At 52.8% G+C, this 18,775-nt stretch overlaps 1 protein-coding gene across 1 annotated transcript in view; it reads left to right on the top strand.

The window, feature by feature from the left end:
• ATP7B (ATPase copper transporting beta) overlaps window positions 1-18,523 on the top strand; it is a 68,109-nt gene extending 49,586 nt beyond the window's left edge. Inside the window, exons 11-22 of the mRNA XM_057707696.1 lie at window positions 3,227-3,354; window positions 3,477-3,631; window positions 3,836-3,916; window positions 6,957-7,151; window positions 9,084-9,266; window positions 10,634-10,802; window positions 11,956-12,099; window positions 13,543-13,685; window positions 15,119-15,322; window positions 15,421-15,538; window positions 16,555-16,657; window positions 17,180-18,523. Coding sequence (XP_057563679.1) covers window positions 3,227-3,354; window positions 3,477-3,631; window positions 3,836-3,916; window positions 6,957-7,151; window positions 9,084-9,266; window positions 10,634-10,802; window positions 11,956-12,099; window positions 13,543-13,685; window positions 15,119-15,322; window positions 15,421-15,538; window positions 16,555-16,657; window positions 17,180-17,453 — 1,897 coding nt within the window. The 3' untranslated portion in view covers window positions 17,454-18,523. The remainder of the gene's footprint in view (window positions 1-3,226; window positions 3,355-3,476; window positions 3,632-3,835; window positions 3,917-6,956; window positions 7,152-9,083; window positions 9,267-10,633; window positions 10,803-11,955; window positions 12,100-13,542; window positions 13,686-15,118; window positions 15,323-15,420; window positions 15,539-16,554; window positions 16,658-17,179) is intronic.
• The last annotated feature ends 252 nt before the right edge of the window (window positions 18,524-18,775 follow it).

The raw sequence follows: 18,775 nt of genomic DNA, 5'->3' as shown, positions 1-18,775 counted from the left end.
CCCCGGGACTACGCGGCAGGTGCTCAGGTCCTCGCTAGTTGAATGCATGAAATGACTGTCCAGTGTTAAACACGTTACACACATGCGTGTGCTTGACACGACAAGTCCTGCACAGCTGGTCCCCAGTCTCCCACATTGACGTCTTCTGTTTCTTACAGTTAGGAAAACAGAATTACAAACTTTCTACAGCCCACTGGCCCTTCTCTTGTAGGTTTTCTCGTCGTCTTTTTGCTTTGTGTTAGATGAAGAAGGAGAGCAGAGAAGAGGGGACAGGTGAGGCGAGCAGGCTGCCGGCAGAAACCCTCAGAGCTGAGGACATGCCAGCAGAAAGCTATCCCCACGGCTTGGCGTCTGGGGGACGTGAGCTTCTGAAGCAGAAATGCGACTGGGAATTCACCAGAAGGAGCCACCCGTCCCCCTAAACTCAGCTGTTCAGGGTTAGGAAGATATGGTGAATTCAGATCAAAGGGGAAGGTCAAAGATGTTGTGGAATTGAGCCTCACTAACGATGTCCTAGGAAGACACCAGTGGGCATTGGAGCCGAGCATCACCCTTTTTAAGCAGACTTTTTAAAGCTTAGGAGTCAGGCTATGTGAGAGGAGGCTCTGCCCATGGCCCTGTCGTCGCCTCCTTTCTAAGGGAGCAGCTGCTCCTTCCCTGACGTGGGCTTCTCTTGCCGTGGAGACCTCTGGATGGTAAACTCCAGGCCGTGCAGACAGGCCTCAGAGCGCAGTGTCGGAGCCTGGCCGTCCCCATCTTGGGGAGACTTTACAAAGAAGCAGAGGGTATTCTTGGTTTTAGAGATCCTCCCCTTTCTTCTTCTTTGCTGCCCCGCCAGCCACCAAACAGATTTCCCCATCTACTCCCAGCACTCAAGACTCAGACTGCCACCCACTTTCCCTTTAAAAGCCTCTCCTTTTCCACGCACCCTTTATTTTATTGTGGCCATTACTGAACCTAAGTGTACCAGCCTGCCTTTAGTTTTACTAGGTCGTAGACCTGAGAGCTTTGTCTTGTGTGTAACCCCAGCCCAGCACAGTGCCCGGTACACAGAGCCCAGTCAACAGGGAAAATATCCTTCAGGTGATGGTCAAAGTCACCAGCACTGCCTGTGCGGCGGGCACTGCCCTCAGTGCCCACAGGCAGCATCTCAGGTCGTCCTGGGAACAAATGGGGGTGACTGTCACCTGCCTCACGTGATTTGGGGAGGATTCATGTCAGTCTCAGCACAGCACCTGCACTCAATATGTGTCTGGTTTTCCTTCTCAAATACGGTGGCTTTTTTGTACACTCCTCTGTGATCGTTGAAATGTCGTCTTCGTAGAAGGGAAGGAAGGCGTAAAGTAACCTCAGAGCCCTGCTTGTTCTTCACGCCTGCTTTTCTGACTTTGTCACCACTGGTTCATGAGCCAACGCTATATATACAATTGAGTAAATTTGGTCCCCGTGATGCTTTCAGAGAGATGCTGCCAAAGCTGTCCTCGCTCCCTGGATGACTCTGTTTCTGTCCCTCCTTCCCGTCCCCCCATCTGCCTCTCTCGCTCTCTGTGGCACCGTTCCCCCCAGCAGCGAATTCACACATGCGCACAATTCACAGTTTCCAGTCTTAATCCACACCCTCTTCTACTGCTGTTTCTCTTTTTTCTTTCACAGCAGAACGTCTCTTGAAGGTGGTCTTCAGCCGCTGTCTTGTTTCCTCACCTCCCAGCCTCTCCCCAGCTCCTTCCAGCCGACCTTGTTCCTCCACCAGTTTCTGAAATCGCTTTTGCCAAAGACATCAAATAATTTCCGTGAACCAAATCCAAGCATGGCTGCTATTTAATCCTCATTTCAGCCTCTCACCCGCATTTTCCCCCTTTTCTGTCCCTTTTAAAACCTGTCTTTTTCTTTTTTATGAAGCTATAGCTTACCTTCACTGAAGTACATGAATCCCAAGTGTAGGGCATGATGACGTTTACACGTATCTGCGTCTAGGTCACGACGTCCCGTATTCGATGCGGTGGGACGGGTGCTCCCTCCCGTGGGGCCCACGCTCTCCTTTCCTTCCACGTCCCTTACTGGCCCTTCCGCCTGCTCAGCCTCCTGATGTGGGCCTGTCCCAGGGCCGAGGTCTCTCCTCCAGGCACACTCCTGGGGAAGCTCGTACCACTTCAGGCTTTACATCCCGTCTATGTTGTGACAGTTTCCTGATTTGACATCTAGTCTCAGCCTGAATCCAGCTTTCGACTCCCTGCTCTCCCCACTCAGCATGTCTACGTGGAAGTCAAGTAGGCATCTGGGACCCGACATGTGAGAACAGAGATCTTCATCTCATCTCCTCTCCGCTGCCCTCTCCCTCCTGCCGCTGCTTCTCCGTAGGCGTCTCCATCTCATTAAACGTCCCACCTACCCAGCGGCTCAAACTGAAACGAAGCGCTCGTGCTTGCTTCTCTTATGCGTTCAGCGCATCCGCACGTCTTGCTGACGCATCGTGCTGACACCAAAGCTCCCGGGTGTCTCCTCCCCTCCGTCTCCAGCCCAGGCCACTGGTGCCACAGCCTAACTCTTCTCTCAGCTTCTCTTGTCGCCCCTACAGCCCATTCTCACGCAGCAGCCTGAGACATGACTTGAAAATGCAAACCGGCTTATGTCACTTTCCCACTAAAAACCTTACACCTGAAAGCCACACTTTGCTCTGCAAGACCCACCGTGGTCAGGGTTCCGCCTGCTTCACTCACGTCCCTGCAGCCGTGCTTGTGGCTTCCTGTTTCTCCAAGGCCCCCTCTGTCCCACCTCAGGGCCTTTACATTAGCTGTTTCGTCTCCCTCGAGTTTTCTTTCCCCATCTGTTGGACTGTCTTGTCATCCAGCTCCAACGTCATCTTCACGGAAGGCCTTCCCACTTCTCTCCTCCTCCCCCACCCCCGAAAGAAGCCCTCCGGTCACGTTGTTGTCAGCACAGCACTTATTTAAGACCTGGGGCTATCTTGCTTGTTGTCTCTTTGCCCCCCAGAGGTGGTTTCATGAGGGTGGGGACTTGGCTGTCCTGCTCACAGCTGTCTTCCCAGGAGCTGGGTCAGGGCCTGGCAGCTGCACAGCATTGTAAACAGCGGATAAAGTGATTACACCTGTGGTGTAAAGCAGGTGGTTTGTCTAGAACCCGACCTGGGTGACAGGCCAGGAGGGTGAGCTCCCGCGTGTGCACGTGCGCGCGGCCCCAAGTGTCACCTGAGTGGCGTCTGTTGCAGGGAGGAGCAAGTGCCCATGGAGCTGGTGCAGCGTGGCGACATCATCAAGGTTGTCCCCGGGGGCAAGTTCCCAGTGGATGGCAAAGTCCTGGAAGGCAGCACCATGGCCGACGAGTCCCTCATCACAGGTGATGACTCGGTCCCTCTGCGGCGTGTGCGAGTCCCTCTGGGTGGGCGTCCGCGCCCTGGTCAGGCCCCGGGGATGCCGTCGGGGCTCAGCGCGTGGTGTGGGTCTCCCCTCCGCCTCCAGGAGAGGCCATGCCAGTCACGAAGAAGCCCGGAAGCACGGTGATCGCCGGGTCCATGAATGCCCACGGCTCTGTGCTCATCACGGCCACGCACGTTGGCAATGACACCACCCTGGCGCAGATCGTGAAGCTGGTGGAGGAGGCTCAGATGTCCAAGGTAAGGAAGGAATTTTAAGGGCAATGCAGCGTCAGCTTCCTCTATTGAGACGTTATTCCAAGAGTCCCATAGAATCAGGCAGATTTTATTGAGTCGAGAGATTGATAAATGTAGCTAGTGAGGGAGCTGGGAGTCCCATGCTTGTGGCGGTTTATTTCTTCGGAGATTGTAATCCCCTGCGGTCTTGGTGTTTTATTTCCATAGGCACCCATTCAGCAACTGGCTGACCGGTTTAGTGGATATTTTGTCCCATTTATCATCATCATTTCAACTTTGACGTTGGTGGTATGGATTGTAATCGGTTTTATCGATTTTGGTGTTGTTCAGAAATACTTCCCTGTAAGTTGAATGCCGTGGGCAGTGTGGTTGTTGTGTTTTAAATAATCGATTGCCATTAATCCTGTTTTTTCATGTCTTAGATTCACTGGGCTTTAATTACCCATTTCATTTATTTGCTTGCTTCACTTACTGGCAGCCAAACCTCAGCCAGGGTAGGACCATCCGTTACTCAACTCCTGCAGGTTTTTACTAAAGACGCCTTTTGCTTTCTAGTTAGGTAATTTCAGACACCATTGGTTCTCGGTTGTAATGCTTAAAGCATTTACATTTTGCACTATTGGCCATTTTTGAGGTTACGAGGCACACGTCATAGAGGATAGGTCACGTCAGTCACAAGAGCATCATAATGTTATTTAACCAGTTTTAAGAAAAATATATTTTTTGCTGGCTACGTCCATATAGACCGTCTAACCTTGAAGCTTCCCAGATAATACTAATAGCTTTTTAATGATTATTTTTTAAACATTATATATGAAGCAATGGAGTATACATTTTTGAGTTTAAAAAGTGAGTGAAGAATTCTATCTTAGGAAATACAGTTTTATCAAAATTCAAAAAAATACGAAACTTTTCTGCTTCGGAAGTAAGAACTACATACACCAGGGATTCGCAGTTGGGGATGATTTTAGTTTGGTGATGTCTGGAGATGTTCTTGGTTGTCATGACTGAGGAGGGGGTACTTCTGGCATCTAGTAAGTATGATAGAAGCCAGGGATGCTGCAAAACATGCCACAATGCACAGGACAGGCCCCCATGGCAGAGAATTATCTGGCCCCAAATGTCAATAGTGCTGAGTTGGAGAAATCTTGATAGACGTAAAGAGCTAATGGCCCACTGGAGTGGTATCTGATAACTGCCCAGTGAGGAGAACAATGTTCTACCTTAATTTTTAAAATATCTCATACTTAGCCCAGCCTAATATGTACCTTAGAGCCATAAAACAAGAAATTGTAAATGCAGAATGGATCATTTTTTCCTTTTTTAAAAAATTTTTATCCATCATTAAAAGCAAATCATATATTCTTGGTATACTTGTCATTCACTTAGGTGTCATTTTTCTCCCTCAGATTTCCTATCTTACAATGAAAACTGTCCAAGTTAAACACTTTCTGACATCTAAGGAGATGTCAGTGCTTTTAAGCGTAGCCTGTGACTGTACTTCTAGAATTTGCCAGTAGCTATTATGGCATCTGACCGCCAAAAATTTAGGCTTTTGTGGGAAAACAGCTCCTTGGCATGTGGCTGTGGGAAACTCAGCCCTAAACAAGTCAGGATATGTGGCTTCCTGCTGTTCCCTGCCTTTCCATCTTACCTTCGCTTCTTTTGTCTTTATCTGCAATATCAGGGAGGATGCTGGCAAATGAGGTACTGCATGTTCCTTTAAGACACTGTGGTCACTCTGCTCTGTACACATCGTTTGTAGGGACAGGGTTCGTGTCAACCTCTAGAAGTCCACCCCACCCCGCTCAGAACGCCAGGTGTGATTTTGACAAGAATTTCCAGGTTTTTTTTTAAAAAATCACTTCATCTTTACCTCTAAAAACATCACGTGTTAAACAGCATGTCCTTCTACCTAAATCAAACTGTTTCTGTGAAAATAGAATGACCCTTAATAACGTATCTTATTTTAGAATCCCGCCTTTTCAAAGTCAAGGAATAGAGGGTAGATGGAAGCTGAAGAGATTGTGGTCTATATCCTCAGTTTAGAAAACATGCATTTTTTTCTGTAATTAAGTGAATATAGCATCTCTCAGTTGTTCTCCAGAGACACTGGCCATTTTGAAAGATAAACCAAAATGACTCAAGATGTTAAAATGCAAAGAATCATACCAATATGTGTCACCAGGTAACTGGGACGGAGACCTGTGTTTTTTTGGTTTTGGATTTATAAAGGAAACAATGGTAAAAAAAAAAAAAAAAAATAGAGGAAAGTAAAGATGGCTCCAAATCCCATCCCTGTATGCACTTTTCTGCACTTTGGTGAACATCTTTCCAGGATTGTTGAAAGGCTATCTAGAGATATAGTCAGATAATTTTGCACTAATTAAATCATAACACATGCCATTTTGTGCTTGCTTTTTTAATTCAGCAACGCTAATGATACCTTTCCATGTCAGTACGTACACATCATCATTTTAACATCTGCATAATATTCCACTATGCACGCCATACGCACAGTTTAATTAACTGATCCTCTATTGGTTGTTTCCAGTTTTGGGCCTTTATGAAAAAGCACTGTGAGGAATATCCTTGTATCTTTTCCTACATGACTATTACCTTAGAGTTGATTCCTTGGAGAGCTATAATTTTTTAAAGCTTTCATAATAATAACAATAATAATGATAATGTAATAGCTATAATTTCTCAGAAGCCTCTCTCCTGTGTCAGGTGTTGTACTATGTATATTTATGTTTATATGTGTTTATACGTATATTATCTCATTTAATCCTTACACAAACCTGTGAGATGTGTATTATCATCTGCCTCTTGTATGTGAGGAAGCTGAGAGACAGAGTGTCAGAGCCAGGATATGGACCTACACGGTCCAGTTCTAGAGCCTGTGCTCTTCCCGTCGGGGATTTTTATGTGCCTCTCTCCGCTCATAATGCCTTTCCCTGAGGAAAGCCTGTGGGATCAGGTTGGAAAAGTGGGCTGTGGAGTAGTAAAGGGAACCATGTGATACCACCCAAGCAGAGTGGGATACACCACGTGGCCTAGAGCCCAGTGCATCATGCCATCTCAGGTCCTCTGCCTGCACTGCAGTGTTTTTTGTCTTTTAATCAATTTTTATTGGCGTAGAGTTGACTTACATGGTCGTGTTAGTTTCTGCTGTACAGCAAAGTGAATCAGTTCCACGTACGTCCACTCTTTTTTAGATGCTATTCCCATATAGGCCATTGCAGCGTGGAACGTTCTCACAGGATCAGAATTGCGTGCGATGCCTCATCTGACTCTCACCCTGCCCCCGTCTCTTTCCTCTCGTCAGGCCCCCAGCAAGCACATCTCCCAGGCAGAGGTGATCCTCCGGTTTGCGTTCCAGACGTCCATCACGGTGCTGTGCATCGCCTGCCCCTGCTCCCTGGGCCTGGCCACGCCCACGGCCGTCATGGTGGGCACCGGGGTGGCCGCCCAGAACGGCATCCTCATCAAGGGAGGCAAGCCTCTGGAGATGGCCCACAAGGTTGGCCCCCGCTTCCTTCGAGGGCTTTTGTAGCTGTATGCTGTGCAATTTTTTTTTCTCTTAACTTAGAGAGTCCTAGTGAAAATAGTACCTGTTTAAATTTCATATTCAGAGAAAAACCCGAAAGAGGGCTGAGGGGGTGGCGCTGCTAATTAAGTAAAACAGGAAGCCAGGACTAACTGGGAATGACAGCAGGGCCGGCGGCAGCTCCCAGCGAAAGAGCAAAATGCTGCATAAATATGAATCTCCTCGACAAGCCCCAGGTGGGCGCTGGTTGCACAGGTGAGGGAGGTGCAGCAGGAGGGGGCTGGGCGACGTGCCAAGGGCCCGCAGGTAAGATGCGCAGAGCCAGGCTCACAGCCAGGTCGGGCTCCGGGGAAGGCGGCTGCACTGTCTCCGCGCCATCTGGGAGGCTCCTGGGACCTCGTGGTGGCAGCCGTGTCTGTGGAGAATCTCCCTTTGGCCCAGCAACCCCCAGCCTTCCATCCTCCCTTTGTTTCTTCGGTATGTATTGAGCGTTTGCTCGGTGTGGGTCCCTTGCTGGGCCCTGGCTCTCAAGGACCTTCCAGTCCAGCAGGAAAGACAGACATGGAGGAAGTAAACAGCAGGCGCTGTGGAGAGTGTGAGATGCCGGGAGGACGGTTTATCGGGGCCTGACCGCAGACCCGTGTGTGTTGGGCGGGGTGGCGGCTGGTGCAGGTGGTCAGGGGAGGCCTGAGACCCGTCAGGTGACCACAGAGGGTGGGAAGGGCGTCCCGGCCGTGGGACCAGCACGTGGAAAGGACCCGGGGAGGCCGTGTGGCCCCATCCCCGACGCGGTAGGACTGGAGACCATGGACATGCCCCATCATTGTGTCCCCAGCATCTCGCCCAGCGCCTGGCATGTTAGAGTCACTCCACAGTTACTTTCTAAACAAATAAATGAGGAACAGAAAGAAAATCATGGAGAGAGAGAAACGGACAGGAGTTGAGGCTATTGAGGGAGGGGAGAGGGGGCGTTGGAGGACCCCGGGGGGTTATTCTGTCCAGGATCCAGAACTTAACCAAAGAACAGCAGGGAGTCGCGGGGGTTGGGGGGGGGGGTGAAACACCTGCGGGACTGAATCGCACACTGGGAAGGTCGTCCTGGCGGTGGCGGAGTCGGGGCTGGACTAGAAACCAGCCGGAATGGTTGCAGGAAGACCAGCTAATAGTGGGGAAGAGGCCCCACTCATTCAGAAACAAGAAGCGGAGCTGTTGTTTGCTAAATGGGGGAGACCTGAGCCTGCGGGACACAGTCTGAGCACAGCAAGGGCTGACCTTGGACAGGGTCCGGGGACTGGTGGACTCCAGCCACGCAAGCGCAGCAGCTGAGTGTGGCCAAGCCCAGACCCGGGGGACCGGTGCAGAGCTGCCGCTGACCAAGGGGACAGGTCCCCAAACTGACTCTGTGGTTACTTGTCATTATGGCCAAGGAACATTGGCTTCCTTTTTTGAACTTGAAATGCAAGAACACTATTCTCCATAGACTTTTGCACTGACACAGGCCAGAGAAAACAGGGGTTGGCCTGGCAGATAGCGGTGGACCGGGAGATGGGCAGGCCCCCAGGGTCACACTCCTGGCCCGACCTGAGGAGACGTCTGCACGGTGTTACTGTCTGGGGGACGGTGCCACGCCGCCTCCCGTGACGTCAGAGTGAGAGCGTCCAGCTCAGCATGGTCAAGGTTAAGCCACAGTGTGGATTTTTTTTAACTGGGGAGAGAGGGAAACGATGTTCTTGCAGCGGGAGTGCTCGAACCTTGGGATGGCCGCAGAGGGTTCTGCTCCGTGTCCTGAAGGCGTGTTGCTGCCTGCTTGGCGTGGGTTGGGTGACGTTCTGCTTCGAGCTTGTGAGGACTCTGTGAGTCCCGTCCATCTGTGCTTTGGTCACTGAGATGTGGTTGTTTTGGCAGATAAAGACTGTGATGTTTGACAAAACTGGCACCATTACCCACGGGGTCCCCAGAGTCATGCGGGTCCTCCTGCTCGTGGATGTGGCCACGCTGCCCCTCCGGAAGGTGCTCGCGGTGGTGGGGACTGCGGAGGCCAGCAGCGAGCACCCGTTGGGCGTGGCAGTCACCAGATACTGTAAGGAGGTAGGTGGGCAGGTGTTCTGGGCCCTCGCTACGCCCGGCCCGCTACCCTCACCAGCTGGGCTGGAAGACTCGGGGCTCCTTCCTCCCCGCACACCTGCCTTCCCTCCTCCCTGTCCTGGCCCCCGCATCCGCGGCCCCCCTGGAGGCCTTGGCTTGTGTGGTCTGGAAACTGCTGGGCAGGTCCGCCTGGAGCAGGTGGGGGTGCAGCTCACAGCGGCAGGTCCCTCGTCACGTTTCCAGGTCATCACAGAGCAGTTCAGTGTGAATGAACTAATGGGCCGTCATTAAGCATTTCCTGAGCATCTGAGCTCAGGAGAGTAAGAATTAATAGGAGGCGAACTCTGCCTGCTGGGAGCTGATGGTCGGGTAGGGAAGTCAGGTGTATAGATTCAGCCCTGTACGAGCGCTTCGTGCAAAGGGATGCAGAAACGAATGGGGTATTGGGGCGAGGGCGGGAGAAATCCACCCCACAGGGGATGCCTGAGATGGAGAGGAAGCAGCAGAAGTGACTGGAGGCCTGTGGGTTGCAGGCACAGTTAGTGGGCAGCCTTCATCCTCTGATCTCTCCAGATGAAAGGGCTTAGTTAGCTTTCTCTGTTTTCAGTCTGAACATGGAGGCAGCAGGATGCACCAGAATATTGTCCTGAAAAAATGTAAACTGTCTGGACAATATAATTATCAGTAAATGTAGAAGTTGACATGGATGCCTTGGGGAAACGTTGACAACTCTTTCCCAGACGGGAATCTTCCAGAAATCTCATTTCATGTTGTGTTCTTTGTGTAGGGTGCACCCCTTTCCCCTCATCCTTCTGATGTTTCAGGAAGAATTCTGCCCACCCCCCAGGCATCCTTCCTTTGCAGTTCTGTTACCCAAATAAGCCCAGCTCCTCCCTTTCTCCTGCCACGTCGCCCCTCCCCCCAGGGTCTGTCCCTGGGCAGTTATCTCTTGATGGCCTTAAAATAGTTTGTTACCACTTACATATTCCATCGTTTTTATGAAATTCTTTGCAACATAAAAATAAAATCTTTCCTCCCTTTGGCACCATCACCCACCCCCCACTCCTTAATTTGGGGTGTTTGATGTGGATTGCCTTTCTCCTTTCTGGACTGCAACCTGTCCAGTATCCCCAGGCATCCAAACTCTAGGAGAGAGTTGCTGTTTTAAATGTCTGTGTCAGATAAGAGAAAAAGAGTTGCCGACTTAACAGTCGACCTCTTGGCCTTTCCCAGAAGTTCTCCTCCCGTCCCTCCCTTCCCTCGTAATTCCTGGCAGCTGCAGGTCTCCCCCCACCTCACCCCCACCTCTGTCCTGCCTCCCTCTCATCTCACCTCTGTTTTCTGCTTTCTCTCCCCCACTTCATTCCCAGGAACTTGGCACAGAGACCTTGGGATACTGCACTGACTTCCAGGCGGTGCCCGGCTGTGGGATCGGCTGTAAAGTCAGCAACGTGGAGGGCATCCTGGCCCAGGGTGAGCCCCCACGGGGCCAACCAACCACTCACCCGAATGGAGGCAGCAGCGTCCCCACGGAAACAGGTATCCCTGGCCTCGGTTTCCTTTACCCGGCCTGCCAGGGGCTGGGCCCAGGCATAGAGCGTGCCACGCCAGGCTCGCCCCGTGGTTCCCGCCTGCAGAGAAGGTGGCTCGGGGTGGCGCACCTCACGCCGACCTCCCAGGGAAGCCTGCAGCATCTCTCCTGTTCTTTGATGTGGCTGAGTCCTGATGCCGATGGCAGCAAAAGCGGTGTATGACTTAAATTCATAGAGTGTTGTTTACCTGCTCCCTAATCTTGAGTCTCCTCTCTCTCATCCCAGGTTAGTCTTGCTTCTCGTACGCTGTAGAGTAGACAGATGGGTGTCCTCCATTTGTCCTTCCTAAACAGGAAACCTCCACGTGGTCAGCTCTGATGGGATGTGACGTATTTACAGAGCTGGCAGCCGTCAGGGAAAGCGAATGGAAGTGGTCTGCCCCAGCCAAGAAGGGACACTGGAGGGACAGTAGCTTTTTGAATAACGGCCTTTCTTATTAAAAGGGTCGCTTGCTAGCTATCAGCATAAGAGAATGGAAAAACCCCCAAACCAAAACACCCATGTCTAGTGTTTGCTCTTAAGTATGTTAGTAGTTAAATCTTGATGTAGGTTTTATTGTTAGAAGCCCTTACCACCTTCTAGCAAGTTAAAGCCCCGGGATGACCTTTCCTTTGCCTTCCAGGGACACCCAAGGTAGAGGTGACAGGTGCAAGACTCACCTGGCCTTTTAAGAGGTATAGCTTCAAAACATGTCATACACGTAGGCTGGTTGTTGGCTGGTTCACCTGGGTGATCTGTGCTGAGCCCTGATGAGGCTGCTCAACACCTGGTTTTGGTGCTGACCAAATAACTGGCTGTGTCTGTTCCTGATTCTCATCTAATCTAACTGCAGCAGCAGACACCCCTAAAGCCAGTAGGTCCGCGGCGTTTAATATGTTTGTAACATCTTGACACATTTTAGTTCATACCGTGGTTCTGCGTGTTAGTTTTCTTTTTCCCCTGATTCTTTAAGGATGGTGTTCCAAGAGGCGTTTACTAGGTTGCAGTTTTCCCAGAACTGTCAAGTGGACATTTTGCTGTTAAAAGGACCCCATGCTTTTTAGCGCTTCCTCACAGTGACCTCGGGCTCTTTGGAAATAACCACACGCTCTTTTGAGCAGAGGCGGCCCCGCAGACCTTCTCTGTGCTGATCGGAAACCGAGAGTGGATGAGGCGCAACGGCTTGACCGTCACCAGCGACATCAGCGACGTGATGACGGATCACGAGACCAAGGGCCAGACGGCCATCCTGGTGGCCATCGACGGTACCGCTCTGCTCCCCGCCCTCTGCTCTCAAGTGAAGCCGGAGACATTAGGCAGAAATAGAGTCCCCCCCCCCCCCTTTTTTTTTTTTAAGTAAATCTTCCTCTCTGTTACTTTTAGTTCTATTTCTCAAAAGGCTGTCTTACTGTTTTTTCACTTCACTCTCAGTCCCCACGCCCCTCTGGTCATCTCCATCTTTGCCACCAGAGTGAAGATGGCTTCAGCCTCCTTGCTCTTGGGATTCTAGACTGGCTTCCCCACCATTGTTTGCTTCGGTCCAGGTTGGCAGTTGAAAGCCACCCTTTCTTATTCATCACTGCAGGCAAAACAGCAATTGACTCTCTAAGACAGGGATCCCAGCTCTTGGGATCTAATGCCTGATGATCTGAGGTGGAGCTGATGTAATAATAATGGAAATAAAGTGCACAATAAATGTAATGGGCTTGAATCATCCCGAAACCAACCCCACCCCCGCCCCCCAGCCTGTGGAAAAATTGTCGTCCACGAAACCGGTCCCTGGTGCGAAAAAGGTTGGGGACCGCTGCTCTAAGAGGTTTAACTCTGGGATGCTTTACATACTGAAATCCCCTGCAGCTTTCACAGAGCTTCGCAAGACTGCATGTATCTTAGTGCTCAGGTTATATCCTGGGCTTTACATCTCCGGTAGATTAGACTCACTTTGTTAATGTTAGTTTCTGCTAAAAACTATATGCAAATAAGAAATAATTTAATTGCTGTATTTTGAATGTCCTCTTTCCCCATTCTCTCTCTCTCTTTTTCACCTGCTCCCACCACCACGCCTGCTCCTGAGTCCTTTAAACCCACAGCCCCCTCAGCTCATTAAGCCGGAATGGGCTCAGTTAAAAGTGCCTCTTACACATCCTCACCCTCACTGCTCCCGTCACTCCTCAGTCCTCAGACGTCTTCCTGTGTCGGTATCTAATGAGTCACTCAAAAAAAAAATTCTACCCAAGTGTTTTCTGTAGGAAAATACAGAAAGGAAGTATTGATTTTCTAGCAGTTGGGACATTTGTCACTTTTTAAGTAGCATTTGTAGTATATGCCGTATTTCTCGTGTTTTAATAGCTGACAGGTGTTAGGTTATTATGAGTCAGGTACTCTGAAAAGCAATAGATGTTCCTTGCAGAAAATGCGGACAATTCTGAGAGCTATAAAAAAAAAAAATGGAATCCCTCATTATCCTACCTCTCAGAGAGCCACTGTTAACTTTTTAACAGTCCTTCCAGACTTTTGTTTGCATCTGGAAATGTATATACATTTTTTAAAAAAACAGAGTCAGATCTGTATTCTGTTGTATAATTTGGTGTTTTGTTTTTGACATGTAGCATGGTGTTAGGAAAACTGTTCCGGGTCAGGAAGTCTTACTTCCTCCTCAGGCAGCCCAGGGCTCCGCCGCGTGTGCTCACCTGCGGTGTCTCTGGCAGGTGTGCTCTGTGGCATGATCGCCATCGCGGACGCGGTCAAGCAGGAGGCCGCCCTGGCCGTGCACACGCTGAAGAGCATGGGCGTGGACGTGGTTCTGATCACGGGGGACAACCGCAAGACAGCCAGGGCCATTGCCACCCAGGTACGGGCCGGGAGCCGAGGATATCTCTCACCTCTGAAATTACAAGCAATTTCAAGCTGGCAGAAACAGTTTGAGGAAAATGAATAAGCACTAGTGCATCTAGCATTTAGCTTTGCTCTGATCTTTTCTCCTCACTGGGGGCTTTCTCTCCACGTGCTCTGATTTGCTCCGAGCCGTGGGCATCCCACAGGGGACCACCTTGCTGCTGCCCCAAAGATCACATCCCTGGGGCCTGGGTGCCATCATTCCTGCAAGGCTGGCTGCAGCCCCGGAAAAGCAGTTCCCACATCCGTTATTTCCCAGTCTCTGCAGTGAGGAAAAAAGATCGTGGCTTGAGGGCTGAAATAATCTTGTACCCTTTATGTTAAGCGACTGTTTTGCTGGCCCGCCTCTTCTCATTCTGCACCAGATAAGTCACTGGGTCCCGGCAGTTCTCCTGCAGCCCTTGGTTCTGAGTTTGGGCCACGAGAGTAGCACGGCTGCATGCTTGCCTGGCCCGCCACGCAGGGATGGCTTCAGTGCAAACTCCTGACGATTGAATGCCACCCCTTCTGGAAATGTGTGTAAAGCTGTCTGCTTTGGAAATGAATTGCTTCTTAGGCAGGGAGCAGCGGTGCCTCTTTGCCATCCTTCTCAGAGTACCCCCCCCACCCCATCCCACCCCAGGTTAAAACTCATACATGCATTCAAGCAAGCACTTAGTAAGTGCCACCCCTGTGACAGACAGGCTACAGAGAGGAATGCAGAGGGCACAGCTTCACGGTCCCGTGGGGAGGGTGGCCCAGGGACCAAGTATAAACCGAGGGCTGGATGCTCCAGTGGAAGACTGCACGGGTGTGTGGGAGCTGCCAGCTTACCCCTCAGCCTGGCGGGCCGGGGACACCTTCCAGAGAACAGGAGGCCTGGAGTCATCAGATGAAGAAGAGGGGGTGCTGGGGAAAGGAAACGTGACCTTTGTAGGACAGATAGGCAGCATGAGCGCCACCTACGTGTGCAAAGTAGTGGCAAGTTGGAGAGGCCAGTGCGGGCCCGCTGGGGCCAGAGGGCAGGGAGCTGGGCACAGGCAGGACCTGACCTGGGGACCTTGGGAGGCAGGCGGAGGAGTTTAGATGTTGTCCTAAGGGAAGTGGGATCCATTGATTACTGTTTTGGAAAGGTCACCGGGACAGCATCTGGAGAAGAGCGTTGGGAGGCTGGGATGTGGGCAGGAGGCCAGTGAGGGTCCCAGACCACCGCAGGGCATTGGGATGGGAGCAGAGGATGCATTTGCCATGTGACCTGGAATCTGCAGGGCTTGGTGACGGGACCTGGAGGCTGAGGGGAGGGGGAGGCAGGATGCCTGGTGGGTTCCTGCTCCTATTCCTGCCCCTTGGCAGTACTGGATGTTATCGTGTGTTTGTTTTTTTATTGACTGCTGTTTTTCTTTCTTTCAGGTTGGCATCAACAAAGTCTTTGCAGAGGTGCTGCCTTCTCACAAGGTGGCCAAGGTCCAGGAGCTCCAGAACGAGGGGAAGAGAGTGGCCATGGTGGGCGACGGGGTGAACGACTCCCCGGCCCTGGCCCGGGCTGACGTGGGCATTGCCATCGGGACGGGCACGGACGTGGCCATCGAGGCGGCTGACGTCGTCCTCATCAGAGTGAGCTCGGCCGCTTCTCCCCCTCCCCGTGGTCCGGAGCCGGAGCGGGGGGCGCTGGGGACGGGGCTCCAGGTTCACTACCTGCTCCTCTCCTGCAGAATGACTTGCTCGACGTGGTGGCCAGCATTCACCTCTCCAAGAGGACCGTCTGGAGGATACGACTCAATCTGGTGCTGGCGCTGATCTACAACCTGGTCGGGATCCCCATTGCAGCAGGTGGGCCCTCACCGCCCTGTTCCCTTGGACCCCAGCTGTGGCCAGAAGCCTTGTAGGAAGATTTGATTTTATTATGTTCCGCTTTGTACGTCTCTAAAGGTAAACGAGAAACTGCAGGGAGGACCCAAGAGGCTTGGGGTGAAAGCTGGCCAAGCTGCTCAACCCTATTTGCCGTGTCCCTGTTTTCTGGAACATTATTAAGATATACAGCCTGAGAAATAATTATTATTAACAGTTATGGGGCACCTGCTACACACTAGACCCAGGACCGATGCTTCAGAACCTTTTGTTAAGAGTTAATCCCGCCCAGGTTTTATCCTGACTCAGAAATAATCCTGGAAAGATGGATATTTTCTGCTTCCTAACTCCTCCCTCCCCCACTGTATTTTGTGTCACCAGAGAGAGAAAGTTCCAGACCCTCCTGCAAGGAAGGCGCCTACATGGGCCAAGACTTATTTTTAAACATGACTTTCCCACCCCACCTTCCCCTGTGGTCCCGAACGGCCAGTGCTGCCTCACACAGTGGACCAGTGCGTCCTGCCCCAGGGCTGGCCTGGAGCTGGGCCCCTCCCGTGCTGTGGCTCTGTCCCAGGACCTGGTCTCGCTGCCCCTTATCAAGGTGCTTTGACGCCCTTGAGGGAGGACCGTCCGCGTAGACAGGGACCGTGGTCATCAGCGTGTTGTCCCGGTGCTCCCTCCTCTGAGGTGCCCCAGGACGGCTGCCCCCGCGGGTCCCTGGGGTGCCCTGTCCCCTGGAGCTTCCCCCAAACAGGCGGGGGCACCTCTGGACGGTCCCAGGACGGTCAGGGCAGGTGGGGGACCCCAGTCCCCTCGACAGCGCCCCCACCGCCCAGCTCTGAGACAGCCCACCCCAGGCCCACGGGCACGTGGTCGGCATCCAGCACAGGGGCTTCTGAGCCGCCCTGAGGCGGGGAGCTTCCGGTGGGCGGCGAGGCTGGGCCCTCCTCGCTGTCTGCCCTGGGCTGCGGCCTGAGTGTCGTCCTCCCCGCGGCCAGGTGTCTTCATGCCCATCGGCGTCGTGCTGCAGCCGTGGATGGGCTCGGCGGCCATGGCCGCCTCCTCCGTGTCCGTGGTCCTCTCGTCCCTGCAGCTCAAGTGGTGAGTCCCCTCGGCGGGCCTGGGCCGGGGCGGGGGTGTGCCGCGCTCCCTCACCTGCGGCCCGGCAGCCGGGGCACAGCCCGCAGCCCCAGCAGGGCGGAGCGTGCGTTTGTGTAGCGCTTTCTCCACCGTGAGCATCACTTTACCACTTTGCCGTCACCGCGGGCTGCTGGTTCCAGTCGTTCCCCTCGACGGCTGCTTATATAGATACGTAGCCATAGGGTCCCCGTTTGTTATCATGTTTCCGTTTTTAAAAAGAGATCTTTATTTATTCATGCTTTCATTTAAGAAAAGTTAATCACAGCCTACTGTGTACCAGGCGTTTGGGTAGACGTGTCTAAATCAGGCATTCCGGAGCTTTAGGAGTTCAGTGGCCTTTCCTTTAAAACCCGTGAGGCTCTGATACTGCGGGATATTAAAGATTTGATGAGAGGCTTGCGTTGGGCTTAAGAAGCGGCGGGGGCGGGGGCAGGTTCCGTGTGTCCGGAAGGGCTCAGGGGCTCTTGGGGTCTTGCTCCGCAGCTACCGGAAGCCGGACCTGGCGCGGTACGAGGCGCAGGCGCAGGGCCGCATGAAGCCCCTGACCGCGTCCCAGGTCAGCGTGCACATCGGCATGGACGACCGGCGGCGCGACTCTCCGCGGGCCGCGCCCTGGGACCAGGTCAGCTACATCAGCCAGGTGTCCCTGTCTTCCCTCAAGTCCGACAAGCTGTCCCGGCACAGCGCCGCGGCCGACGACAGGGGGGACAAGTGGTCTCTGCTCCTCAACGACCGGGACGAGGAGCAGTGCATCTGAAAGCGGCGGGCGGGCGCGGCCCCCGCCCGGCCCCCCTCCCCGTGGCCCAGGCGCCAGTCCAGCAGCAGCGCAGCAGGTGGCGGGGCCCCTCGCCAGCCCTGGACGTTCTAGATCAGCCCTCGCTGCGGCCCGTGGACCACGCTGCTTGAGTCCCACGGGCTCGGGGGGAGGGGCGAGGGGGAGGCATCCTCACCCGTGCTGCGGGCTCGTGGGAAACCCTGCTGGCCTCCCGAAGAGGAGGGACAGCTAGCCCTCCGCACATCCTCTGCCTTAGCGTTTGGGATGACCGCGTGTGAAACGAGGATGATCTCATCGGGTCCGGAAACTTGGCTGGGTCTGTCCACAGAACTCATAAAAACCTCGGGGTCCAGCTCTTGTTGATGACCCCGTGTGCATCGTGTGTCTGAGACCACCATTTACCTCAAGCGCGCCTGGCTTTTCTACTGGCACTGTTTCTTCCTTCTCTGTCCTTGATGCTGGGGGTGTGGCACCCCATCGTCTAAGGGCAGGGCCGACATCCTGGCATCCCCGCGGCTGCTCTCCAGGGGGCTCATGTGCTCCTGCCTGAACCCCTCGCCCAGAGAAGCCCACCACGCTTCTCCTTGGGTGGCGAGAGGTCTTTGTTGCTTATGAGCCACTTCTCTGTGAAGTCCTGGCTTCTCACTCCGCAGAATCCAGTGCTGTTGCTGACTGTCGCTGCCCGGCTGGAGTGAGGGTCCCCGAGTCTGAGACTTGAGAAATGCGGCTTCTTGGGGGGTCCAGGTGGACCTGGGGAGGTATGTGGTGCAGGAACCTTCCTGCCTGGTTCCAGGGGCTTCCGTTACATGGCCTGCTGTGTGACTGTCACCTCACAGGGTCCAGTGTGGGATTCAGGTTGTTGCCGTGCAGCTCCGGGGAAATGATACCCAAATAAGAGAGGAAATCCCAGTCCTCCACGCGCTTTGACTTCTGCACTGGGAACTGGTGCCTTAGGATGGGGGTGACCACAGCTTCCCAAGGGAACATCTGTTTCTAACTTTAAGTGGCCTTTGTGGTTGCACGACTTCGGAGGGGCAGCAGTGGGACCTGTGGCAGACCACGTCGGGTAGCTAGTACTATCAGAATCTTAGAATTGGCAGTGCAGAGCCTGTTCTAAGTTCCAAGGTGAAGCCCTTATCACACACATTTTAGTTGTTTATTGTCCGTTATTTTTCAGGCAGATATAAGCACTAAGTTACCTCTAATCCTCCCAACAAAGCAGTAAAGTAGATAATGTCCACATTTCACAAGCGAGAAACAGGCTCAGAGAGGCTAGGAATCCCCCCCAGGATCACACAGCCAGT

This window comes from Hippopotamus amphibius, chromosome 14 (assembly GCF_030028045.1).
Source record: "Hippopotamus amphibius kiboko isolate mHipAmp2 chromosome 14, mHipAmp2.hap2, whole genome shotgun sequence".
Lineage (NCBI taxonomy): Eukaryota > Metazoa > Chordata > Mammalia > Artiodactyla > Hippopotamidae > Hippopotamus > Hippopotamus amphibius.
The sequence above is the reverse complement of the archived record's forward strand: the minus strand, read 5'-3'. Positions and strand labels throughout refer to the sequence as shown.